The sequence below is a fragment of the Oncorhynchus masou genome, chromosome 12 (assembly GCF_036934945.1).
Source record: "Oncorhynchus masou masou isolate Uvic2021 chromosome 12, UVic_Omas_1.1, whole genome shotgun sequence".
Taxonomy (NCBI): Eukaryota; Metazoa; Chordata; class Actinopteri; order Salmoniformes; family Salmonidae; genus Oncorhynchus; species Oncorhynchus masou.
In genome coordinates, this window is record NC_088223.1 from 54,743,194 (window position 1) to 54,770,975 (window position 27,782).

Genomic DNA, 27,782 nt, shown 5'->3' on the forward strand with positions numbered 1-27,782 from the left:
ACAGTATGGTGCAAAGTGCAAAAACATAAATTAAATTGTGTTATATATTCTTTAGCACAGACATCATGGCCTGCCTGTAAGTCTAAACATTGAAGTATGAACAAATAGCAGTCATTTGTAAATGCAAATCCTCATTTTGAAAGATAACAGTCAGAGAGTGGTCCCGCCCTGTCTAGGTGATATGGCAAATATGGTTGTGCAAACACCACCATGATACCTACAGGCACAAAATCAGCCTGAACACTACTACAGTGTCACCACGGGCTAATACAGTACACTCTGCCTGGCCATTGCCCATTACTCCTTAGTTGATAGGTAAGGACTGAGAAAGGTGAGGGCTTTTCAGGTACTGCTACGATAACGCTCTCGACTGGCTTATTGAAAGACACATGAACATTTCCTTTAAAATGTCCCCTACACTGAGAATGGCGCTGCTGTTCAGCATGATGGGTGAGTAACTATACGTTCCTGTGTTATACTTTTTTGAAACAATAATGATGAAGTATTGTGTACCTACTGTATATATCTTGGCCTTACATATTTGAGATTAAAGGATCATGTTCAAGCAGAGGAAAATACTCATAAAAGTAAAAACAACATGTGTTTTAAAAAAAAATTTAACAACCTCTTTTTTTTCTAGGATGTGGGCATTTAATCACAGTGACGGTTCCCGAGAAGTTTATGAACGTGACAAACGGTGAAAGTGCTCTTCTCCAGTGCACGTTTGTTACCACCGTGCAGAACACCAGCAACATCATCATCCAGTGGATTTTTGTTGCCAAAACCTCTAATATGCCACAGCAGGTATGTAGGTATGACGTTACTATGTCCTATGTTGCACATGGTCACACTCCCTCTGTGTCCTCAATGTCACCTGGACCGTTTGACACACCTAGTGCGCCAAAGGATATTGTTCTGTTCATGGACAAGAGTGCTAAAGGCAATGTTATGGTACTTACAGGGATTTACAGAGATGTCTGAATTTGAAAATGTGTGATCAAACTGCTTTCGGGTATACATGGAAGTTCAGGAGAGTCATTGCAGTTGCTGGGCATGCTGTTGGATAGCATGACTTCCCACAAGGATCAATGATTTGATTTGTTTTATAAGTACAGTGTCATGCATCTTCTGGATGCCCACATGGGCATATCAGACACTGTATTTTCTGTAGCAAAATAAAATCATTATGTCTATATGTGCACACATACATATACAGTATATAACCATACGTTCATGCAGCAGTGAAAAACTATTGAGAGAACAAATCAAAAACATTTCAAATATACAACTGATCTTGTCTTCCAAGCTGGAGATACAATTTGCAACCAGGAACACTTCTTTCCTCAATAACCATTAAAGTTTTTCTAATTCGGGAACAGTTCCTGTTATCTTTGCAACATTTTATCAAACAGTGCAGCTCTCAAATCATCACATAAAGTACAATAAATTAAGAAGTGCAGTTCATTCTGGACCTCCCCTCAATCACAAACAGTACATCGTCGCTCTTGATTGCTGTGCTTCCGTATTTTCATAAAAGCCAAGGCAGGTACTATTCAATATGGTGTTTGCTCTTGAGCGCCCATTTTGTGACACACCTTGGAACGACAAAAAAAAAAAAGCACAGTCACCAGAGCACAAGTGGCTCCCTGCCCTCTTACCAGAGGCAGTGTTACAGTAGAGCAGAACCTCAGGCCTCAGAATCCTCACGTCACGCAGTCTCACTAACACTTGTGGTTGCTCCGACTTTCCTGCCGTATTGTAACTTGATTCTGTAGAATGAGTAGGTCTCTGAAATATCAGCACGAAATCTGTTGGTTGTCCCGTGGTTGTTTTTATGTCAGCTCTAAGACATTCTTGCTGTTACTTTCTAGGTGTATTACTCTCAGTCAGGAGAGGACGTTATTTCGAAACCGTATGAGGGCAGGTTGAATGCTCCCACCTATCCAGCTACTAGCAATGCCTCAATAACAATAAGCAACATGCAAGTGTCAGATGCAGGGGCCTACACCTGCGAAGTCCACAACTTCCCTGATGTCAATGGGAAGACTGAGGCCACTGTCATTGTCAACATTCTTGGTAAGTTCTGTTTTACATTTGGTCAAATGCTTTGAAATTAGTCATGGTTTACTTCATAAATGAATACAATGATGTCACATTTAATAATTGAATAGAAGTAAATCTTCTTCCTATTTCAGTGTCACCACAACACACGAGCAGATCTATGAAATAGTTTCACTGTTTTTCCTAGTCTGAGTTTGGTGATCGTTGAATTACATGCCTTCTGTGATTCCACTCATCCACAGAGCTACCAGGCCAACCTTGCAGGCCTCAGTGTCCACAGTAGTTTCCATGGGAACTGGAGCAGACTAGTATCTTCATTGTCAGTGTCAGAAATTAGAACAGGAACACCGGAGTACAAGACCGTCTTCCGACATGTCTCGTACTCCTCAGGAATAGACTGGAGAGACACATGACTTTTTCAGATGAAATGAATGATTCCCAGTTTGGTAAAGCAGAGAGGTTGTAGTGAAGCATTATGGTGAAGGTAATACGCGGTATTCAGTCTGACCATGGAAATGGTCTTGGCCTTTTTGTTTCTCATGCTGTGTTTATATACACATTTGACTGTAGCAATGGCTGCTCATCTTACCAATATATCATTGTCTTAATTGGTCATGTCTGTTGTATAGATTCCTCATCTTCGTCACAGTAAACCCTGCCGGTATCATTGTGTACAGTACATTGCCACCTTTGTCACCATTGCAAAGCATAAGAAACACTCAGGGCGATGACATCCAGCTTCACTAGAATGCTCATGCATGAATGTACCACTGTAACGACTCGTATCAATCAATCATCCAGTGTTCGGCGTTCCAACGTCAATGGTACCTAGTACGACCAAATCCTGAGTGTTAAAAACCCCAAGTAGGACCAGAGCGCTGGCCTACAGTTGAATTTGTAGTTGACAGAGTGTTCTGCAGTGTATGGTGTATAACGTACAGATTCATCATTGATCGCTCATGAACTGCCCTTTTCTACCTGTATATATTGCATATGTTCTTTGTCTATGTTTGATCATATTTTTTTATCTATGAATAGAGCCGCAACCAAAATGTCCCCACCGGAATAATAAAGTCATTATTTTAAATAGCTAGCTACTGGTCCAGGGCAAAGTGTTGACTTTTATGTCTAACTTGGCCATACCATTTGGGCACTTTCTCTGATTGCCGGTAGTTGGATCAACTGGGTCCAGCTTGCAGCATATTACGTAAGCTTAACTCTCTCTCTCTCTCTATTACATGGTCTGTAAGAGAGGCCATCTGTGCCCTTCTGTGCTGTCCATGGTGATGTGGAGTCTGGTCACCTGGTTACCCTCACCTGCCACAGTGAGCGGGGAAGCCCCACCCCCACCTATACCTGGATCAGAGTGGATCAGGACAAGACCAAGACACCTGTAATGGGGAACCCTGGTGGGTTGCCATACTGTAACACACATTCCCTATCACTCTGTTGTTCTCTGATTCATTAGAATGCTTTTGCTAGACTTGTGTTCTTTCTCTTTCTTTTCAGATCCGAATATAGGATCCTTGTATTTCCGAAACATATCCCAGTTTGAGTTTGGAGAGTATTGTTGCAGTGCCTCTAACGCTGTAGGATCTGCTAGTTGCACCGTGGAGCTCAGCCATGGTATGGGTAATATATACGTATACTGTTGTTTCAACTTTTATTGAATGTGGCTATATAATCTTTAAACACACTGCTGTAACTAATCTTACCAATAACCCACCATTAACAGAGCTAGGTGATGGAGCCATTGCTGGTGCAGTCATTGGAGCACTTCTTGGTGCTGTCCTTATTATCCTTATTATCTGGTTCATGACACACTCCATGAAGAAGCAGAAATACAAGGCTTCAAAGGCAACAGAGATGCAGTGAGTGATTATGATTTGTGCTGCACTTTTAACGCATTCACACACAATACAATTCAAATGTGTGGTGCAGTGTTTTACCGACAGTTTCCTTTTCCCCCGCCAGAGCCATCCCTAAGAGTTCGGCCACAGTGGCGTATGAAGGCGTCCCTACCAGGGGGAGTGACCATCAAGCCTATGTGACCTCCGGAGGGGTTCCCATGGCAACAAACAGCCACGTCCATTCTGACGCTGACGGAGAGCGGGCCGAAGCTTAGGAGAGGCCTGACATGCTTCTGGGGTGACATCACTACTCTGAAAAACAATGCTCCACTGACGTTTGGGTTTTTGTATAATGTTTTCTTTTTAAGTCACAATTTAAGTAATGGTTCATATTTGTTTTATGTGATATAAGGAATTCCAATTGTCTTGATTTCACACACCAAAAAATTACAAATCACTCTACACCCTGATTAATGTGGTAATCCACCCATTCCCTGACAAAATGTTTATTCCCATTTCATATTCATTGTGACAAATCTAACCAATGCTCATCCATGCTTTCTGGAAGAAAAAAAATACAAATTCAATTTTGCATAACTGAGACAAGTGTTTAATTACTAATGTAGATATACACATGGTCTGGAATGACTTGGGGTACATCCTGATATGTTTGGTCTGAAATGACTGTGATGACTCCCTGTGGCCTTTCCAGGCAACCTGAGGAGAGCAACATGAGAGTAGCACAGCCAATCAGAGGTGGCCTCTACCACTTGACCTTAACACCTTGCTGCTGTCTCCAAGAAATACATTTCGAAGAATGAGCCCATGGAGAAAACTAATGGTGTAAAAGACTAGAATAGAGCTCCGTGTTAATGTTCTGTTAATCCTTCACCTTTTTCATTATCAGGAGAGAGACAGAGCTGTGTGAGTACAGAGTCCATCTGATCCCACAGTCACGATTCAGATATGCATGAAAATAGAGGAGTGTGGACCTTTAAGTCTCTGATGCGTACAGATGGATACTCCAGAAAATTGGCCCGAACAGAAAGGAAAAACATTGTTGTCAAATATTATGCCAGTGTTAATGACCAGTAGAGGGAGCTGAAAGGCCAGGAGTGATGTCACTACTAACAAAATCACAGGAAAATTAACTGACATTAGAGCCAGATACATACACAGATAAGATACATTTTTGTTAAAGGGGCACCTGCCCCTTTGCCCTCCCACTCGCCAAGTGCCCTTTCAGGGGGTAGTATATATACAGTTCATTCAGAAACTATTCACACCCCTTAACTTTTTCCACATTTAGTTGTGTTACAGCCTGAATTTAAAATTGATTAAATTTAGATTTTTGTTAGGTCACTGGCCTACACACAGTACCCCATAATGTCAAAGTGCAATGATGTTTTAGGGAATTTTTACAAATGAATACAAAATGAAAAGCTGAAATGTATTGAATGGCTGTATCATGTTATGGCAGGGATGCAACTTTCACTGGGGATGGGGGGATATGTAACTTTTGTCCCACTCAGTTTTATCATGGGGGGGACACAACGGTGTGCATTAGGACCACGCAGAATCCTCCAAGCATTGGGTAGGTGGTTTGGAGTGCTTATCCGACTGGATACAAAAAAAAACACATCTAAAAACCAAAGTTGCAGCGTTGTGATATGGGTATGCTTGTAATTGTTAAGGACTGGGAAGTTTTTCAGGATAAAAAATAAACGTAATGGAGTTACGCACAGGCAAAATCCTAGAGGTAAACCTGGTTCAGTCTGCTTTCCACCAGACACTGGGAGATGAGTTCACCTTTCAGCAGGACAATAACCTAAAACACAAGGCCAAATCTACACTGGAGTTGCTTCCCAAGAAGACAGTGAATGTTCCTGAGTGGCTGTGTTAGTTTTGACATAAATCTACTTGGAAATCTATGACCTGAGAATGGTTGTCTTGCGATGATAAACAACCATTTGACAGAGTTTGAAGAATTTTGAGGGGTGTGAATACTTATGTAAATTAGATATTTAATTTTCAATACATTTGTAGAAATGTCTAAAAACATGTTTTCACTTTGTCATTATGCAGTATTGTGTCTTGATGGGCGAGAAAAATAATACATTTAATAAATGTTGAATTCAGGATGTAACAACATATTAGTAAATACAAGTTTAAATTGAGGATAGTCTGATGGGTGAAAAGGTCAAGGGTTATGAATACTTTCTGAAGGAACTGTATGTTTTTTGTATACAGTTTTTGTCATCGTTCTGAACACAATGAGTTGACTCTTCACATGGGATGATTTCACTGAACAACAAAAGAAAGGGAATATTGAATGAGAAAACATTTTCAACATACATCTGGAAAATGATAGTCTAGAAACTAAAGCTTTAGTTGTCTTCCTCTCAGGCTTCCATGTCTTCTCCCTGAACCTCCTCAATGTCCACCTCTTGAACATCAGACTCTGAGGCCTCATCTTCACTGTCACTTTCCAACCTTGTTGAGGATGGCTCGTTGTCAGGCTCAAAAAGCCTCAAATTTGCCCGGATGGCCACCAATTTTCCACCCTTGTGTTGGTCAACCTGTTGCATGCTTTGGTGTGTGTGTTCCCAAACAAGGACCAGATGCGCTCTGAGGCGGCTGATGATGGTGGGATTTGGAGGATGAGGGAGGCAACAGGGGAAAGAGCCTCAGTCCTATGTTGGCACGACTGCCATATTGCATCTCCATCCCAAAGCCCTTGCTTGGAAGTGTATTTCGCCAGACTGCCAAGAACCTTGGCCTCATCCAGGCCAAGGTGGGGAGACATGGTAGTGATAACACCATAGACCTCGTTGATCTCTGCACCAGACAGGATGCTCTTGCCAGCATACTTGGGGTCCAAAATGCACGCTGCGGCGTGTATGGGCTCATTGATGACTGCCTTCAGCACATCTACAATGTAGAGACATGTTTGTCATCTCTTGTGTCTGTGCTCTAGCAGAATACTGGTTTGAGGGGTGGAGATGATGAAGTTAATTATTCCTTGCCCACGAACATTCGACCACCCATCAGAGATGATTACAATACAGTCTGCTTTCTCTATGATTTTCTTGACCTTCACTTGAACTCTGTTGAACTCTGCATCCAGCAAATTAGTAGATAAAGCATGTCTGGTTGGAGGGGTGTATGCTGGGTGAAGAACATTCAGAAATTTCTTCCAATACACATGGCCTGTGAGCATCAGATGTGAACCAGTTTCACACACAGCTCGAGCAAGACATTCATCAGCATTTCTCTGACTACGTTCCTCCATTGAGTCAAAAAACTTCTGATTCCAAGAGGACCATGAGCTGTTGCTATTGATAAGGTGTCTGATTCATCATTTTCACCTTGAATAGAAGTAGAGGGACTTTTGTCAGAGGCTGCTTGTTGTGAGCGCTGAGGGAACTTAATGCACTTGGCCAGATGATTCTGCATCTTTGTTGCATTCTTCACATATGATTTGGCACAGTATTTGCAAATGTACACAGCTTTCCTTCTACATTACCTGCAGTGAAATGTCTCCACACATCTGATAGTGCCCGTTGTCAATATTGTCGTATGAGTGAGACCAAGGCGCAGCGTGAGTAAAGTTCCACATAATTTTAATAAATCGAAACTCACTGAACAAAACAACAAACAACCAAACGAAACGTGACGCTACTGATGTGCACTAAGGCAACTATACATAGACAAGATCCCACAACACAAATGAGGAAAATGGCTACCTAAATATGATCCCCAATCAGAGACAACGATAAACATCTCTCTCTGATTGGGAACCATATCAGGCCAACATAGACATACAAAACCCCCTAGACATACAAAAACTAAAGTACCCACCCTAGTCACACCCTGACCTAAACAAAATATATAGAAAAACAGAGATATCTAAGGACAGGGCGTGACACCCGTGGCATTTTCCTGTAAACGTTAGAAAAAAATTAGAGAAAAAACAAATACAATTCCATATACAGATAAATAGTTAAGCAGTTAGATTAAACAACTCCTTTGTAAGATGTATATTTTTAAATGAAACATGTATGGAAACAGGTGAATTAACATTCCTCAGTTAGCAGGCTCAAGCAAGCTAAAGCCCACATGGTAGCATAAACTAACTAGCAGAAATTGTTAACAAGTTCTAAATGATTTATACACACTTTGCTGTAGGCTACTATTTACTAGTTAACAAAAAAATTGTCATATATCCACCCCACCCAGTATTGTCATCAAAACTTACCAGAAAGAATGTAGTCCTTGGCTCAGACAGTGTAGTAGTGTGGGCTCAACAGCATCTCATTAGTGTGCAAGATCTTGAGAATCAGCTGCACATGTGATGGAAGAATGCACTGTGCATGTAGAGGGTTGCAATTCCATAGATTTTTTTTAAAATGTATTTTTATTTATCTGTTATTTTACCAGGTAAATTGACTGAGAACAGGTTCTCATTTGTAGCAACGACCTGGGGAGTAGTTACAGGGGAGAGGAGGGGGATGAATGAGCCAATTGTAAACTGGGGATTATTAGGTGACTGTGATGGTTTGAGGGCCAAATTGGGAATTTTTGAGGATAGTTTAACCAAAATATGCCACAAGACCTAGAATTGCCTTATGTGTATCCCACAAAAAAAGGTTAACTGTTATAAGCTAACTTTTTTGATGAATTTAAGCAAACTTTCCATTAAAAAATTTCGGAAAATATACGGAAATTTACCGGAAAGTTTCCGACCCTTTGCAACTAGCCAGCTTCCTAGTTTAAATATCAGCAGTACTGCCACATCAGCATAATATTTTATTAACACTTGATAACGCTAGATTAAATAGCATCATCAATACCTGGTCTGGTTGGCTAATAAACGCAGCAGAGAGAGGCAGAAAGACAGAGGTGCGTCTTCATCAACGACCCTCTGACTCAACTCCATGCCTTCTTCATTCGGGAGTTGCGTCATGTGTCAGGGCAGCAGCAACACAGGTCGTCTACTGGCGCTGACCACCAGAATACTAAAATATCAATACAAGCCACTTGCCAGCAAGTCATATATCATGAGTTAGAAGATTATGAATGTTACATTATAAAATTATTATTGAAGAATTTAAGAACATCGAGGATAAATCACAACCAGTACAAAAAAATAAAAAAATCAAGCTAGCTAACTAGCAGGTTAACATCAATTATCAACAATGACAAGCTGAAAGCCCACCCTCTTTCCCCTGTCAATCATGTCTTTAGGAGGCTTACAATTTGTAATGAGTGTATTGTACAAATAAATAGCCCTTTTCTTCAAAATAAAAATACATCGCTACAGAGGCAGTTGATATTTTAGGAATATGAAAGTGTTTTTATTTTGAGCACCTACCCCCTGAAAGGTCTGTGCACTGCCTTGATTAAAAAGGATAAGAATCGGTTTGAAATGTCACACAAAGGATAATTTACAAGCTATTATTCAAATGACAAAAAAAATATGTTTGTCAGCTTTGGACATTGTTACTTCAGGTATTGTACGGCAAGGTCAACTCATCCAAATGCAATAAGCCTAAATACGCACCAAAACAGTATTTATCCAAGATAAAGACTGGAAATGGCTTTGTTCTCTTTAATGAAAGGCTGCTGATCATCCACCAGTGACAGTGATATCATCAAAGTGAGCTTCTGGCTTTGAACAACAGGTATTTCACTCTTTCCTCTGCTCCTCCGCTTCTCTGTGATCAATCTATGCTGTTAGTCGAAGCCCAGCCTGTTTTTGTGCAGTAGGTGATAAAACTAAATAATTCAACCCATAATTTATTTGATAAATTACTGAATAACTGAGTGAATCCTGACAGTGATTGGCTTAGACTACTTAAAAGTTTGATAATATACTGCCTCTTCTATACATACTTCTCAAATGCTTACTTAAATTGATCAGTACTCTATTATCATTTAATATACATTTAACAGAAATGTTTTGAAAGCAAGAAAATAAAAGTCTCAGTGTTATGAGACAATCCCTCATGAACTTCAAATGAAATGAACTTTGGTGAACTTAATCAGTACTTCACTTTTGCAACTGTAAAAGGCAAATATCCACATAAATAAACTTCAAGTCTCTCTATTGTGTGGAAATATACATTTATTGATCTCATGGCAGAATTTTTTTTTTTTTTTAAGTGTACAAGACTGACACAACATGGCCATTACAGCTTTTGTTAGTACTTCATTGAATTCATACGTTTTCAGACAGAGGTTGTGACAATAAACCTTTTTTTGGGGACATATCCGTGGCATACCACGGCTTTCAGCCAATCAGCATCACCCGTCAGGGCTCGAACCACCTGGTTTATAATGCCCTTTTAACCATGACAACCTAAGGTCACCATAAGTGTGAGTAATATACTCAAATAACAGACTGTACAGATACTTATACAAACACCATTCTTACTGGACCCACAATTATATCTACAAAGGCCAGTAAGAACCTGATAACAAGAGTTCATATATATATATATTAATCTTTCATAATGTACATTCAGTAATACCCTTCTATACTTTATTTTATAGAGTCAATAGTATCAACAGGATTAACATGTATTGTACATTATACATCATTTCTCAGTTACTAATCTAAATAGATTTTTAACCCCTTTGTGCAAAATGTTAAAAACTCTGCCTTAGATAGCTCTATATCTCTGTAAAAGATTGATTAATACTGATGCGTCTACTGTTGCGTCTACTGTTAACAGCATACATGGTCTTGAACTGCCCCTGCAGGGCACAGAGGATAGTCCTCCTATAGGTGCAAGACAGGAAGTAGTAGATTATGGGGTCCAGACAGCTGTTGAGGGAGGACATGAGCAGAGTGAGCTCATTGAGGATGTGAAGAATCTGCTTACTGTCCAGGGCCTGAATCAGATCCATTTGGGCCAACACGTAGGGCACTCGCACCAGGTGGTATGGCAGGAAGCACAGTGTGAAGATCACCGGCACCACAAAAGTCTTCCGGACCACCCTGCTCTTCTTCCGCTGGGCCTTGGGGTCCAGGTTCCCTAAGGACATGGTCCTCACCTTGGTGGTTATGCTGGCGTAGAAGCAGAGGAAGAGGATGAAGATGGCACAGAAGAAGGCCACCATGGTGAGGTTGGCCAGGCCCCCTAGGAGACCTTTATGGTGGAAGTGGAAGCAGATCTTTTCACAGGGTTGCTGCATGTCATTCCTGAGGAAGAACAGAGACATGCCCAGGATCAGGCTTGCCCACACCGAGAAGGACGCCCGGTGGCTCCACCGCACCCTGTGGATTCTCAGAACCCACACAGGCTTGATGATCTTCAGGTAGCGATCCAGACTGATCAGGCTGAGGAACAGGATGCTGGCATACATGTTGACGTAGAAGAAGATGCCCAGCACCTTGCAGATGTAGAAGGGGCCCTGGCTGTTGTGGTAATAGACCCGCATAGGCAGACACAGCACCAACAGGAAGTCAGCTATGGCCAGGTGTCTCAGGTACACAGCCATAGATGAGTCGGAGTGCTTCTTCAGGAAGAACACAAATATGGTCATGGTGTTGCTGACCAGGCCGAAGAAGCAGATTATTGAGTAGAGAATGGGTAAGGCAGGAGACAGGATGCCGTCATGGATCTCACAGTTGCCGGTTACATCAACCCCACTGGTGTTAACCCCTAGTTCCATCATCGTCCCACTAACGGTGGTATTCAATCTAGTCCCAAAGGCCGAGACACAAGCTGAATCACACGGACGACACATGCTGATCAATCAACTAAAGAAAGGCAAAAGTTGAATTAAAACCCATATATTTCAAAGACAGTGTTTTATAAACACCATGCATACAATTTATTTATTTCAATGTAAGAAAAAGTATAATCAAATCAAACAAACAAACTGTATGAAAGTTGCAATATTTGTTATGTTATGCTGTGTTGATTGAAGTCTGAATAAACTATCAAGCCATGTTATTACAACCAGAAAACAAGAACTTACATGGGTAGCTGCTCTGCCCTCCGCTCCACTCAGTCTCAGACTGAAATGAATGAGTTCCTGTGCATGAGCAGTGCTTTTGACAGAACCATGTCCCATCAAGGAAATACTGAGATGTGACGTGAGTCAACCATCAAATCATCCCTGTAAAGACAGCTTATGTTGCTTCCTCAATCTCAAAGCTTTCAGCGAAGGGAAAATGAGACAGACAGTTCTGAGGGCCCTGTCACGACGTTGATCTCTAGATAGATGAGGAGGATTAATATTTGAAAGAAAAACCAACATTGTCTTGACTTCATTGTTTTGGGGACTATATGAGGTTATGATGTACTGCTCCTGGGTCTATGGAGTACAAATAAGCGTTGTGCAGACAATAAATATTGTAATCAGATTACAGATATTTTTGGAAAAATAGATGATTACTTCTTGCATTACTTTTAATTTGCCCACACCATTAGATTACTGGGAAAAGATTCAAAGTTCAGTCTTGAATTTTATACGGAAAGGGAAACGTCACAACATTAAAATTACTACACTCCAGCAACCCAAAGGTCTTGGAGGGGGGGGGGGTCTAGGTTTACTCAACTTCAGGTTATTGCAACGATCCTCTTCATCTGATGAGGAGTAGTCAAGATCGGACCAAAACGCAAAGTGGTAAGTGTCCATGTTAATATTTATTTTAACTCAGAACACTAAGACAAAATAACAAAAATAGACCAACACGAAACAGTTCTGTCTGGTACAGAGACAGAAAATAACTATCCACAAACACAGGTGGGAACAGGCTACCTAAGTATGGTTCTCAATCAGAGACAACTATTGACAGCTGCCTCTGATTGGGAACCATGCCAGGCCAAACACATAGAAATACACCACACAGAACAAAACATAGAATGAACAACATAGAATGCCCACCCCAACTCACGCCCTGACCAAACCAAAAAAGAGACATAAAAAATGAACTAAGGTCAGGACGTGACAGTTGTATGCTTTGTCTCTAGTGCATTTAAGAAATGGTTTTATCAAGAAAAATGTCTTCCTTCGTTGGACCTAGAGGAAAATATAGTGGCACCATTTACATTGCAATATGTACTATTCTCTGCCTTATCTCCTAAGTTTTGCCGTACTCAGTTTGGACCAATCACCGCCCACTCAATACAGACCTGGATACCTATTATTATTGAACAATGGCCTGAACAAGGAATTCATAAACTTTCGGACATAATGAATGATGAAGGTTTATTGTCCTTTCATGACCAAAAAATATGTATAATTTATCTGGTTCGTCATTTAAAAACAACTTGCAGTTAACTGCTATGTGCACTTATGGAGTCCTATGGAGACAACCACTCCCATTCCATCCACTCTCTGAGTTTTTAGTTAGCAAGAAAACAAGTGGAGGTTTTGTATTCAATCTACAGGGCATTAGGAAAATATTCAGACCCCTTCACTTTTTCCACATTTTGTTACATTTTAGCCTTGTTCTAAAAATTGATTCAATCGTTTTTTTCTCTCATCAATACAATACCCTATAACGACAAAGCAAAAACAGGTTTTTAGATAATATTGCAAATGAATCACAAATAAAAAACATTTATATAAGTATAGGTTTCCTCCAGATGTGATACTTGGCATTCAGGCCAAAGAGTTCAATTTGGTTTCATCAGACCAGAGATTCTTGTTTCTCATGGTGATCTATAGATGGTGGTCCTTCTGGAAGGTTCTTCCATCTTCACAGAGGAACTCTGGAGCACTGTCAGAGTGACTATCAGGTTCTTGCTCACCTCCCTTACCAAGGCCCTTCTCCACGAATGCTCAGTTTGGCCTGGCGGCCAGCTCTAGGAAGAGTCTTGGTGGTTCCAAACTTCTTCCATTTAAGAATGATGGAGGACACTGTGGAACCTTCAATGCTCCAGAAATGTTTTGGTACCCTTCCCAGATCTGTGCCTCGACACAATCCTATTTAGGAGCTCTACGGACAATTCCTTTGACCTCATGGCTTGGTTTTTGCTCTGACATGCACTGTCAACTGTGGGGCCTTATATTCATATTTTATTTAATGCAGTCTGAATACTCTCCGAATGCACTGTATATCATTAGAAACTAATCTATGACTCTTTAGTGTCTTGCTACAGGATGTAGCAGCAGGATGTGTTCAAGATAGTCTCACTTCCTGTCAATGAAAAACCTCAGACCCCTCACCACACTAACCTTACAGAAAATATATAGGGCACTCTTTTCACATGACCCAATTATCTGTTTCATCAGGAAAAACGTTTTGAAAAACTCTTGGCCCTACAGTGACCATCCTGGAAAAAAGCTTGTTTTATAAGGAGCATGGGATCCACCCAAATCATTTGAGTTCCTGGATCCTTTCACAGCAGTATAAGGCTGCGTTGAGACAATTACTTATCAATGACCCAAGCCCAGCTCAGTTAATCCTTACCAACGTGTCGCTGTGTTCTCATAATGCTTAATAGGATGTCGGTGTGCGGAGCCGAGAGGATCGTTAGCTAATGACCCAAGAACACACCTGTGCTCGGGTGTGTCCCAGGATAAATACACCTCTTCCCCATTCATTGAGGAGACTCTCTCCATGCAGACACACTGAAAGATTTTGGTTGTGGCCTTTTTGTGTCTGTTTTGTTTGTTTGCGTTGGCACCGTTCAACACCCCTCATTATCACATTTATGCATACCGACTACAGACACACACCATTGTTATTTGTATTTAGTTTACTTCAGTTTATAAATATATTATGTTATTCCTTATCTCCACATTGCCTCCCTTCGAGCCGGTTCGTGACACAGGTTAGAGAGTCAACAACCTGTGTGGGGGGCTTGATTCTGCTGACGGTACATTACTGTATTAGCTGGTTCGTGACACAGGTCAGAGAGTCAACAACCTGTGTGGGGGGCTTGATTCTGCTGACGGTACATTACTGTATTGGCTGGTTCGTGACACAGGTCAGAGAGTCAACAACCTGTGTGGGGGGCTTGATTCTGCTGACGGTACATTACTGTATTGGTCAACAACCTGTGTGGGGGCTTGATTCTGCTGACGGTACATTACTGGTGACACAGGTCAGAGAGTCAACAACCTGTGTGGGGGGGGGCTTGATTCTGGTTCGTGACACAGGTCAGAGAGTCAACAACCTGTGTGGGGGGACGGTACATTACTGTATTAGCTGGTTCGTGACACAGGTCAGAGAGTCAACAACCTGTGTGGGGGGCTTGATTCTGCTGACGGTACATTACTGTACTAGCTGGTTCGTGACACAGGTCAGAGAGTCAACAACCTGTGTGGGGGGCTTAATTCTGCTGACGGTACATTACTGTATTGGCCGGTTCGTGACACAGGTCAGAGAGTCAACAACCTGTGTGGGGGCTTGATTCTGCTGACGGTACATTACTGTATTGGCCGGTTCGTGACACAGGTCAGAGAGTCAACAAACTGTGTGGGAGAGCTTGATTCTGCTGACGGTACATTACTGTATGAACTTTATACTGAATTATCAAACCACATTGAAAAACAAACTTATAGAACAGGAAATTATATGCTTTAGCAGCCTGCAAAAGCACACTCTCACAACCCACATGCTAAAACTCCAAGCCACCTATCGCAGAGATAAGTAATCAGATACGTCTATGTTATCGATGGTGCATTGCAACTTTGCTTCTCAGTTCATTCAGAAGAGGTGAAGCCACCTCATATATCAAGGTGTTTTAAGAAATGTTTCTCTGCACATTCGTCTTCTGAAATTCTGGATGCATTGGCATCGGGTGGCATTTATCATTTGGAATCTGAGACAATGGAGCAAGCTGCATCTGTGCTGGTGTGTAGTCTACTGTAGCATCCATGTGGACTGTGGCTGAGGATTCAACCTGTTCACAGCTCAAGCTACACACCAAAGCACAGCACTGATACACCCACAGCGGATGGCAGTGGGATTGTTCGTGATACCAAATCAATACACCACCCCAATAACTAATTTAACTGTTTGTTTATTGTCTACCATTATTACCACCCTCCTGTGTCAATCTGTGGTACCTGTAGTGTTTTGTCTGGTCACATTGTCAGGGAAACTCTTCATCCTATTTAAAGCTGTTCAAGGTACCCCCTCCTTCAGTTCTTTACAAAGTATGACATACACATGTCAACAATCTGCAACCCTTTTTGGTTTCACAAACATTAAAAGGAACAGTAAATGTCTGAGGTGGGCCTGGTTTCATGTAGCAGTGCATGCAGCTGTGCAAACACGCCATCCGGAGAAAACAGAACTTCAGGTTATTGTGGCCACAGAGCATAGCTATATTAGTCAGGCCGAGAGTGACATGTCTTTATCTTATACTTATTTTCCACCATAATTTGCAAATAAATTCATTAAAAATCCTACAATGTGATTTTCTGATTTTTTTTTCTAATTTTGTCTGTCATAGTTGAAGTGTACCTATGATGAAAATTACAGGCCTCTCTCATCTTTTTAAGTGGGAGAACTTGCACAATTGGTGGCTGACTAACTACTTTTTTGCCCCACTGTAAGTGTCAGTGTCATAACCCCTTGCCAGAGACTGGGAGCCCTAACCCGGAAATGCTTGGAAACACTATTAGTCCTATGTAGCCAAATTGGATCCCTTTTCCTTTGGTGTGGTTTCCTCTCTAATTCTCTTAAACACCATGATTGTATTTCAAATCCTGTTTCGCGCCGAATTAGATCCCTTATGGAGTTTCCAAAAAACTGTAAATGGGAGTTTCTTCTTATTGTATGTTCCCTGCCCTTACAGTATATGGTGTGTTTATAAACTCATTGGTAATTCCAAAAGGTCAAATGTACAGTATTATGCTCAAAGGACAAGAGAAAAAAAATATGTGTGAAAATACAAATTATTACATTTGTCTGGGATAATGAGTACAAAATTACTTTTCAATATTTTATTGCAAATTCCAAAATATTAAAAAGAAGTCAAACATTTGTATATTGATAAAGACAGTTCAAAGATCTGTAAGGTATTTATCATCAGAAACGTGACATTTTACACACTCATGGAAATAAATACAGGCAATGACTGCTAATGTTAGTAGTAGCACTCATACAAAACCTCAGCCCATGGCTAAATGTGATCCACCAGTCATCCATTATGCTAATGCCTGACCTGAGTATTTATTTTCAGATGATGGTACATGGCATGGAAGATTGTTCATATTAATATAAATCACAGTACAGTTGACTTTGATGATATGATTGACCATTGACTTTAGCCTGTGATCCTGGTCGGCTTTGGTTAGGATTGGCCAGCAGGGGGGTAACGTAGTATGTACAGTGCCTTGCGAAAGTATTCGGCCCCATTGAACTTTGCGAACTTTTGCCACATTTCAGGCTTCAAACATAAAGATATAAAAACTGTATTTTTTTGTGAAGAATCAACAACAAGTGGGACACAATCATGAAGTGGAACAACATTTATTGGATATTTTAAACTTTTTTAACAAATCAAAAACTGAAGAATTGGGCTTGCAAAATTATTCAGCCCCTTTACTTTCAGTGCAGCAAACTCTCCCCAGAAGTTCAGTGAGGATCTCAAGCTTTAAACATCCCAAGGAGCACTGTGCAAGCGATAATATTGAAATGGAAGGAGTATCAGACCACTGCAAATCTACCAAGACCTGGCCGTCCCTCTAAACTTTCAGCTCATACAAGGAGAAGACTGATCAGAGATGCAGCCAAGAGGCCCATGATCACTCTGGATGAACTGCAGAGATCTACAGCTGAGGTGGGAGACTCTGTCCATAGGACAACAATCAGTCATATATTGTACAAATCTGGCCTTTATGGAAGAGTGGCAAGAAGAAAGCCATTTCTTAAAGATATCCATAAAAAGTGTTGTTTAAAGTTTGCCACAAGCCACCTGGGAGACACACCAAACATGTGGAAGAAGGTGCTCTGGTCAGATGAAACCAAAATTGAACTTTTTGGCAACAATGCAAAACGTTATGTTCGGCGTAACGCACAGCTCATCACCCTGAACACAACATCCCCACTGTCAAACATGGTGGTGGCAGCATCATGGTTTGGGACTGCTTTTCTTCAGCAGGGACAGGGAAGATGGTTAAAATTGATGGGAAGATGGATGGAGCCAAATACAGGACCATTCTGGAAGAAAACCTGATGGAGTCTGCAAAAGACCTGAGACTGGGACGGAGATTTGTCTTCCAACAAGACAATGATCCAAAACATAAAGCAAAATCTACAATGGAATGGTTCAAAAATAAACATATCCAGGTGTTAGAATGGCCAAGTCAAAGTCAAGACCTGAATCCAATCGAGAATCTGTGGAAAGAACTGAAAACTGCTGTTCACAAATACTCTCCATCCAACCTCACTGAGCTCGAGCTGTTTTGCAAGGAGGAATGGGAAAAACTTTCAGTCTCTCGATGTGCAAAACTGATAGAGACATACCCCAAGCAACTTACAGCTGTAATCGCAGCAAAAGGTGGTGCTACAAAGTATTAACTTAAGGGGGCTGAATAATTTTGCACGCCCAATTTTTCAGTTTTTGATTTGTTAAAAAAGTTTGAAATATCCAATAAATGTCGCTCCACTTCATGATTGTGTCCCACTTGTTGTTGATTCTTCACAAAAAAATACAGTTTTATATCTTTATGTTTGAAGCCTGAAATGTGGCAAAAGATCGCAAAGTTCAAGGGGGCCGAATACTTTCGCAAGGCACTGTATGTATGTATGTATGTATGTATGTATGTATGTATGTATGTATGTATGTATGTATGTATGTATGTATGTATGTATGTATGTATGTATGTATGTATGTCTGATTTTCTACAGGGAGAGAGAAATAGCCAATAATCTCAAACAATAATGATACTACATAAATGCATAATTTGGTTATCAAATGTTAGAGCTGCCAATTGTCACACATAGGCAATAAGACACACGCATTTGACACTCTTCTCACACTGACACACCACCCCTCATGTCTCACACATCAAAAAGTACTGGTTTTATTTTTAAAGTACTGGTTTTCTTTTTTTAATTAATCCAGTGTGTTAACTTTTCAACTGCGCCCAAATCATTTTGAAAACCTAGTATCTGCACCAGAAATGTAAAAGAAAAATCCATCCAAAACCACTAATTTCTTTAAATTCCAGTGTTAAATAACACTAATATGTGGGAACAATATTTTTTGAACAAATGTTTCATTTTGATGTTGGGGCGGCAGGGTAGCCTAGTGGTTAGAGTGTTGGACTAGTAACTGAAAGGTTGCAAGTTCAAATCCCTGAGCTGACAAGGTACAAATCTGTCATTCTGCCCCTGAACAGGCAGTTAACCCACTGTTCCTAAGCCTTCATTGAAAATAAGAATTTGTTCTTAACTGACTTGTCTGGTTAAATAAAGGTAAAAAAATAATACGGTTGGTAGCAACATGGAAAATCTTTGTGGAAATTGTTGCAGCTCAAGTCAACTACAAAATACACATTGCAATGCTATGTAGCTGGCTGGACAACGCAACTACACACCAAAGACCCAACTTATATGGACCCTGACTTAACTTTCATTGTTAATTTGTTTATCTTTCATGGAAGATTCTTTATCCATAAAAGGAAATGGGCAGAGAACTCTTCACATTATTTAAGATATAATTTAAATATTAATTTGAAATGATCAGTGAATGTAAAAACAAAAAGCAATATGCACCATAAAAAGTATTTAACAAATTGAACATTTATCTTGATATGTAATACCCCTGTCTGTTAAGTTTATGTACTCTTGTTTGTATATTTCTGTTTTTTTGTGTTTATTGTGTTCATAGTAAAAAATAAATAATACACATTTAAAATAATACCAAAGACAATATCAGCATGTAAAGTAGCTAGTTAGCTGTTCAATCTTCTAAACATCCTGCAATATCAATTTAGGCGTCTCACCATGTTCAACCTGTATATGCCTCAGAGTGAGAAAGTCTTACATTCACAAAGGCATAAATATATATATATATATATTTATATATATATATATATAACGACCCTGGGTTTATAAGCTTGGAAATGTATAAACCCAGGGTCGTTACAATATATATACTTGAGGCAATGGGAAACGTTGCCCGTGCTACGTCAATGGCCCGCTCGGGGCATTCTGGGCGATTCTGAGACAAGGAGCGGTCCTGCAAGGATTGAATGGGGGTCTATTGGGCGCTAGCTCAAAACCCAAGATCAGCACGAATTTCGTCAACTACAAGTACAAGATTACACATATTTTCCGAGATGTGAGATAATTAACTTGCTCTTTGTAATATCGTATCGCTTTGAAATCTCAAAATTACGTACTTTCTAGAAAAGAGGCACGTTTCTCGACACAGACACTGAATTTGAGAAGGGATTGCGTGACGATAGGTTTAACAATCACGTGACGCAGCATGACAACGTGAACGCGATTGGTCGACAGTCTACTGGGTGTGGCGTTACACAATCCTTCATTGGTTTCATATCTCCTTTCTAATATCAATTCAAGGGGCTTTATTGGCATGGGAAACACACACACTTCGAAACATTAAATGACACAGGGATAGAACATCCCTCAGAGATGCACAAAAACAATATAACATTAAAAATGGGTGAACCTTTCCTTTAAAATCACGAGTGGAACCTCTATCATTTTTGTCCTGTTTTGCCACTGCACTGTGAACGGCGGCACATTGAAGCATATGATTGGTCAAGTTACAGCCTTATTCTAAAATGTATTGGATATTTTTTTCCGTCTTTTAAACAATACCCCATAATGACAAAGTAAAAACATGGGAAAAAATTATGTAGTACATTTTAATGGAGACAAAATGTGAAAAATGTCTCGGGTCTGAATCTTTGAATGCAACGTATGCTTCAGTAAGATTTTTTTTTTTTTAGCATTTATAGCAATGGTTGTCAACTGTACTGCAGGGACGTTTTTTACTATTTTAAAGCTTATTTCCTGCAATTCTATGTATTTTGATATGGCTTAGGCCAATGAGCAGGGTGGAAAATTAAAACCACAGGTCAGGTGTATTTAGGATCCTTTGAACATTAAATTTAACACTCAAAATATGTTGACTTTGTCACTTGAAATTTCATCCCCCAAAAAATCAAGTATGCTAATATCATTTTTTACATATTTTGGGGGTGATTTTATACTTTTTTCAGAATCTCTGGTGTAAATTTGTAGGCAACACGTGCCAGGGAGTGGCACCACTACAGTAAGGATGGAAGATAATCCTGCTCTCTGGGAGGGTTGGCCAGCTCTGATCTGTTTCCCAAGTGCTGTGTGTTTGAAAATGTTCTTCTTATAACAACTAATTTCTCAAAATCACCCAAACTTCAAGAAAAATTGAATGAATATCAATCATTCTGGTGGTTTATGCCTACCAGTTGAAGATCCTTGCCATCTTACTCTACGTAGACAAAATATGATGCATTTATGAGTTGTGTCCCCCTACCATCTCTGCCTAGCATGTGCACAATACTAAAATGTCAAATATAATATCTGAGTCCTGGAGCATTTTATCCAATGCTTATTTGAAAAAAATGCATAGCTTCATATGATTCATTTTCAAAGACACAAGTAGGCATATCATATTTCAAATATGGAATTACACTGTCAAAATTGTGAAGAAGCGAAATAATAAAATAAATGTAGGGAATAATAATTGCCCTATATTTTAACCCAATATTAAGAATGAGAATTGTCCAACTGATCAGGTAAATAAAGTAAATAGATAATAAAATATCCTGATGTCTAGACTACATCCTAAACAAAATATTTGTCTATTTATTTTCCAACCTCTAGAATCAAACGTACACTTGGGTTCACATCACAATCTGTTGGACATAATTATTTTCATAGTTACAAATCAGGTCACCCTGCAAAACTTCCCTGCTAAAACATACTGATAGGTCTGTTTGCTGCCTTTTCATTGTCACAGTCTAAAAGCCCATCTCGAAACGAGGGGACTAATGTTAATGTGTATTAAATCGACTTTAGTACATGCTGTAAAAAGGCTGCATTCTGCAATAGGGACGGAAGTTACAGCAACCTCATTTTGTTGACAACATTGTACATAAAACAGCACTAGCGTGCTGCTCTTTTTGCAATGTTATAAACTCAGCAGAGAATGTTTTCATTGTCTCCATTAAACGCTACTCTAATCGCGAGGGGCGTTTCTTTAAAACACGCATCCAATCCCCATGAGCCCTTACATAACTTGACCAATCATATGCTTCAATGTGCCGCCGTTCACAGTGCAGTGGCAAAACAGGACAAAAATGATAGAGGTTCCACTCGTGATTTTAAAGGAAAGGTTCACCCATTTTTAATGTTATATTGTTTTTGTGCATCTCTGAGGGATGTTCTATCCCTGTGTCATTTAATGTTTCGAAGTGTGTGTGTTTCCCATGCCAATAAAGCCCCTTGAATTGATATTAGAAAGGAGATATGAAACCAATGAAGGATTGTGTAACGCCACACCCAGTAGACTGTCGACCAATCGCGTTCACGTTGTCATGCTGCGTCACGTGATTGTTAAACCTATCGTCACGCAATCCCTTCTCAAATTCAGTGTCTGTGTCGAGAAACGTGCCTCTTTTCTAGAAAGTACGTAATTTTGAGATTTCAAAGCGATACGATATTACAAAGAGCAAGTTAATTATCTCACATCTCGGAAAATATGTGTAATATTGTACTTGTAGTTGACGAAATTCGTGCTGATCTTGGGTTTTGAGCTAGCGCCCAATAGACCCCCATTCAATCCTTGCAGGACCGCTCCTTGTCTCAGAATCGCCCAGAATGCCCCGAGCGGGCCATTGACGTAGCACGGGCAACGTTTCCCATTGCCTCAAGTATATTTAACGACCCTGGGTTTATACATTTCCAAGCTTATAAAAGGGTCGTTATATATATATATATATATCTTGTTTATATATATATATTTATGAATGTAAGACTTTCTCACTCTGAGGCATATACAGGTTGAACATATTTTGAGACGTTAAATTGATATTGCAGGATGTTTAGACGATTGAACAGCTAACTAGCTACTTTACACCTGATATTGTCTTTGGTATTATTTTAAATGTGTATTATTTATTTTTTACTTGAACCTAAACACAAAAAAACAGAAATATACAAAAAATACATAAACTTAACAGACAGGAAATAATGTTCAATTTTTAAAACTTTTTATGGTGCATATTGCTTTTTGTTTTTACATTCACTGATCATTTCAAATTAATATTTAAATTATATCTTAAATAAGTACAGTTGCCCATTTCCTTTTATGGATAAAGAATCTTCCATGAAAGATAAACAAATTAACAATGAAAGTTAAGTCAGGGTCCATAGTTGTAGTTGCGTTGTCCAAGCTACATAGCATTGCAATGTGTATTTTGTATTTGACTTGAGCTGCAACAATTTCCACAAAGATTTTCCATGTTGCTACCAACCGTATTATTTTTTTTACCTTTATTTAACCAGACAAGTCAGTTAAGAACAAATTCTTATTTTCAATGAAGGCTTAGGAACAGTGGGTTAACTGCCTGTTCAGGGGCAGAATGAAATTTGTACCTTGTCACAGGGATTTTTTGCAACCTTTCAGTTACTTCCAACATCTAACCACTACAATACCCAACATCAAAATGAAACATTTGTTCAAAAAAAACATATTATGTTATTTAACACTTTTAGAAATTTTTGCAAATGTATTGAAAATACAAAACAGAAATACGTATTTACATAAATATTCAGACCCTTTGCTATGATACTTGAAATTGAGCTCAGATTGAGATGTTTCTACAACTTGATTGGAGTCCACCTGTGGTAAATTCAATTGATTCGACATGATTTGAAAAGGCACACATCTGTCTATATAAGGTCCCACAGTTGTCCATAGAGCTCTGAGACAGGATTGTGTTGAGGCGGAGATCTTGGGAAGGGTACCAAAAATGTCTGCAGCATTGAAGGTCCCCAAGAACACAGTGGCCTCCATCACTCTTAAATAGAAGAAGTTTGGAACCACCAAGACTCTTCCTAGAGCTGGCAGCCTGGCCAAACTGAGCAATCGGGGGAGAAGGGCCTTGGTCAGGGAGATGACCAAGAACCCGATGGTCACTCTGACAGAGCTCCAGAGTTCCTCTGTGGAAATGGGAAAACCTTCCAGAAGGAAAACCATCTCTGCAGTACTCCACCAATCAGGCCTTTATGGTAGAGTGGTCAGATGAAAGCCACTCCTCAGTAAAAGGCACATGACAGCCCGCTTGGAGTTTGCCAAAAGGCACCTAAAGGACTCTGACCATGAGAAACAAGAATCCCTGGTCTGATGAAACCAAGATTGAACTCTTTGGCCTAAATGCCAAGCGTCACATCTGGAGGAAACCTTGCACCATCCCTACGGTGAAGCATGGTGGTGGCTGCATCATGCTGTGGGGCTGTTTTTCAGTTGCAGGGACTGGGAGACTAGTCAGGATCGAGGGAAAGATGAACAGAGAAAAGTTCAGAGAGATCCTTGACGAAAACCTGCTCCAGAGCACTCAAGACCTCAAACTGGAGCAAAGGTTCACCTTCCAACAGGACACTGACCCTAAGCATACAGCCAAGACAACGCAGGAGTGGCTTCAGGACAAGTCTCTGAATGTCTTTGAGTGGCCCAGCCAGAGCCCGGACTTGAACCCAATCGAACAGAGACCTGAACATAGCTGTGCAGCGACGCTCCACATCCAACCTGACAGAGCTTGAGAGGATCTGTAGAGAAGAATGGGAGAAACTCACCAAGTACAGGTGTGCCAAGCTGGTAGAGTTATATCCAAGAAGACTTAAGGCTGTAATTGCTGGCAAAGTTCAACAAAGTACTGAGTAAATGGTTTGAATATGTGATATTTTAGAAAAAAACAAATATAGATTTAACTGTTTTTTCTTTGTCATTGTGGGGTATTTTGTGTAGATTGATGGGGGAAAAAAAAAAAATATATATATATATATATATATATATTTAGAATAAGGCTGTAACATAACAACATTTGGAAAAAGTCAAGGGGTCTGAATACTTTCAGAATGCACTGTATATCACTTGAACTGGTACAGATATCCTATTCACGCCACTCCTCTCAGGATCCCGCCTCCTTGACCCATCTTTCTCTACTTTCTTCACTGTCTCAGCATATGACAACTTCTGCACTACTCTAACCCTGGAAACCTCAACCTGCCTCTCTCGCAATGGACATTTCTGATCCCCAGCCCCATGGGCACCCCTACAATTAACACATACCACTACTTTCCCCAAAGATACACATTGCTTTGTCTTCTGCACTTCTGCACATCTAGGAACCTCCCCCTACACACTGCTACCACATGCCCACATGCTTGACACCTGTAACAACGTAATGTATTCGGCACAAAAGAACAGACAACGACTCTTCTGTTTCACCACTCATGCCAACCTGTCTGTCACACCAAATGACGAGCATCACAAACACCAGGAATTTTCCTTCAGTTGGTCAACTTTCACATTTACCGCTCCCCCCATAATAACTCCTTCAATGGCACCCTTTTCTTGAGAGCAAAACAAGTCACATCTTTTGTCCCCATTCCTTTAACGCGGAGAGCCTGCTCCCTCTGACCAGCAGAAACACAAACAATTATCACAAGACCACTTCTGGTTACCTTCACCGATTCCACAGCACCCAACTCTGTTTTCATCCACCCTGAAACCACAAATGAATCAGCCAAAAGGCAAAAGTCCACTTTTTACAAAGATGTCACTCCTTGTAACGGATTTCCTCCTCTTCGTAGACCTACATAAACACCTAGAAGGAAACAACCCCATAAATCTACAAAAAAACCTAGATAGTACAAACACCCTAGACGAGACAAAAACACACATATCACCCATATCACGCCCTGACCTAACCAAAATAATAAAGAAAACAAGAATACTAAGGTCAGGGCACTCCTACCATCAGACTCATCTTTATCCTGACCCTCGATGCAAGCCTCGGGCTCCGAGAATTTCACCACACCATTCTTCTTTAACAAACCATCTCTTTTTCCACAATTTTTAACCGATTCCAGCTCACCCTCTTCCTCCCTCTCTCTTCAACCTCCTCTTTCTCCCCTTTTCCCTTCATTCCTTCTCTGTATTCCAATTATCCTTATGATAATACTGCAGTTCTCCTGACATACGTCTTGTTCTTACCCTGTCAAGGGACACCATTTCTCCATTAGGCGTCCAGCCACTTCCGTCCAGGGGAAGTGCCCGTGAGTGCCCCTTCTCCACCACTATGCCTCAGACTGGGGGAATTCAGAAAAGTACACAAGCACAATGTTTGAGGTTCACATCTTGCCTTTAATCTAAATATTTGTCTTCTGATATGAAGTTATGAAACAATAAAGGTGGAATTTCACACAAAAAAAAAACATTCTCCCTTGGCCCTGTTCAGACCTGAGGTAAGTTGATTTAACGTGGACTAATGACTGTTGTAAATGTTATCTTGAGTCCATGTTAAGTCATGTTTGATCAGCACAACAGTTTATTCATGAAGACTGGCTGAGTGGACTAAGTCAGTTTTTAACAATCAAGACTCCTGAGTTCACACCCACGTTCTCACATGAATACCAGTGATCACGGTGCACTTTATACATGTGACCTCATTTTACCTCTGCGATAACTTACATAGCCCTAAGAATTTCGATTGGCAACTTTTTATACTTTTTATAGGCAACGTTAGCCTATAATTAGTGCCTAGCAAAAGTATTCAATTCTTCAAAATATTGACTGAAAATTCAATCAATATTTATAATCAATCAATATTTATGCTATAAACCACTTGCAATTTAAAAATATTTGATTATATGAGCAACACAGACTGCCAAAACACGTTTGTTTGGATGCTGCCTAGTTTTGATGTCTTCACTATTATTATACAATGTAGAACATAGTACAAATAAAGAAAAACCCTGGAATGAGTAGGTGTGTCCAAACTTTTGACTGGTACCTTACATTGGGTTTACATTCAAATGCCCTCCAAACACCAGATTTCAGTTTAGCTGCACTACTTTTCATCGTTTTACTACACAACGATGGTGTTTTGAGTCGTTCTATTTTAACAGTGTAGCTATGAAGAAGTACTGCTTTCATGTTTGAATTGGTTATCAGAGCCGAAGTTTAAGGACAAGGGAACTAGTTACATAGCCTACATATAACAGATACATTAGGAAAGCAAATGATGTCAAACAAATGGTTCAACGTTCATATTAATGCTCATACTACCAACATATATTACATACATGGATTACCAACTGGGGTCATTTTGACGCCAAGAAGAAACCATTGTAAAAAAAACAACAGCATAGCAAAATATTAACTTAATTCTTATCAAAATGTCATTAGACATGTAAACAATGTTACATATGAAAAAAGGTTGATTTGCATATCTGCTGTCAAACTAAAATGTCAATCGTTGCCTTAAATATGTGCAGCATTTTTTCCAAAGTACAATGCACACTGGTAATAAAAAGCTGATTTACAACCATTTGATTGTAGTATGACTTCGTTTTTAGAATTTTGAAGTAAATATGAATTTTGTCTTATGTGGTAACAATGAATGCCATTTATAGGGCCGGTAAACCATTATTAGCATTTCTGCTATGGAAATAATGGGAGTGGTAGTGCTTATTGCAGGATGCTTCAAAAAGCATGCTGTCACGTTCTGACCTTTATTTCCTTTGTTTTGTCATTTTTTAGTATGGTCAGGGCGTGAGTTGGGGTGGGCAGTCTATGTTTGTTTTTCTATGATTTGGGGATTTCTATGTTTCGTCCTAGTATGGTTCTCAATCAGAGGCAGGTGTCATTA

The 27,782-nt window shown here is 40.0% G+C and overlaps 2 protein-coding genes across 2 annotated transcripts; one reads left to right on the plus strand and one right to left on the minus strand.

The window, feature by feature from the left end:
• Positions 1 to 232: 232 nt before the first annotated feature.
• On the plus strand, positions 233 to 4,979 carry LOC135549158 (V-set and immunoglobulin domain-containing protein 1-like). The gene is made up of 7 exons (XM_064979201.1): positions 233 to 450; positions 641 to 804; positions 1,872 to 2,076; positions 3,312 to 3,470; positions 3,571 to 3,687; positions 3,797 to 3,932; positions 4,036 to 4,979. The coding sequence occupies exons 1-7, from the start codon at positions 390 to 392 to the stop codon at positions 4,184 to 4,186; spliced, it is 993 nt and encodes a 330-aa protein (XP_064835273.1). The 5' UTR covers positions 233 to 389; the 3' UTR covers positions 4,187 to 4,979.
• A 5,051-nt stretch (positions 4,980 to 10,030) lies between these two features.
• Positions 10,031 to 11,939, minus strand: LOC135549159 (P2Y purinoceptor 14-like). The gene is made up of 2 exons (XM_064979202.1): positions 11,901 to 11,939; positions 10,031 to 11,679 (listed from the first exon to the last, which is right to left on the minus strand). The coding sequence occupies exon 2, from the start codon at positions 11,664 to 11,666 to the stop codon at positions 10,587 to 10,589; it is 1,080 nt and encodes a 359-aa protein (XP_064835274.1). The 5' UTR covers positions 11,667 to 11,679; positions 11,901 to 11,939; the 3' UTR covers positions 10,031 to 10,586.
• Positions 11,940 to 27,782: the final 15,843 nt, after the last annotated feature.

What these genes read in the sequence shown, in the direction of transcription:
- LOC135549158 (XM_064979201.1), top strand. Translation starts at nt 390, where the DNA reads ATGAACATTTCCTTTAAAATGTCCCCTACACTGAGAATGGCGCTGCTG. An exon ending in CCTCTAATATGCCACAGCAG is followed by an intron (nt 805 to 1,871) that starts GTATGTAGGTAT and finishes GTTACTTTCTAG; the next exon opens with GTGTATTACTCTCAGTCAGG. An exon ending in ACCTGTAATGGGGAACCCTG is followed by an intron (nt 3,471 to 3,570) that starts GTGGGTTGCCAT and finishes CTTTCTTTTCAG; the next exon opens with ATCCGAATATAGGATCCTTG.
- LOC135549159 (XM_064979202.1), bottom strand. Translation starts at nt 11,666, where the DNA reads ATGTGTCGTCCGTGTGATTCAGCTTGTGTCTCGGCCTTTGGGACTAGA.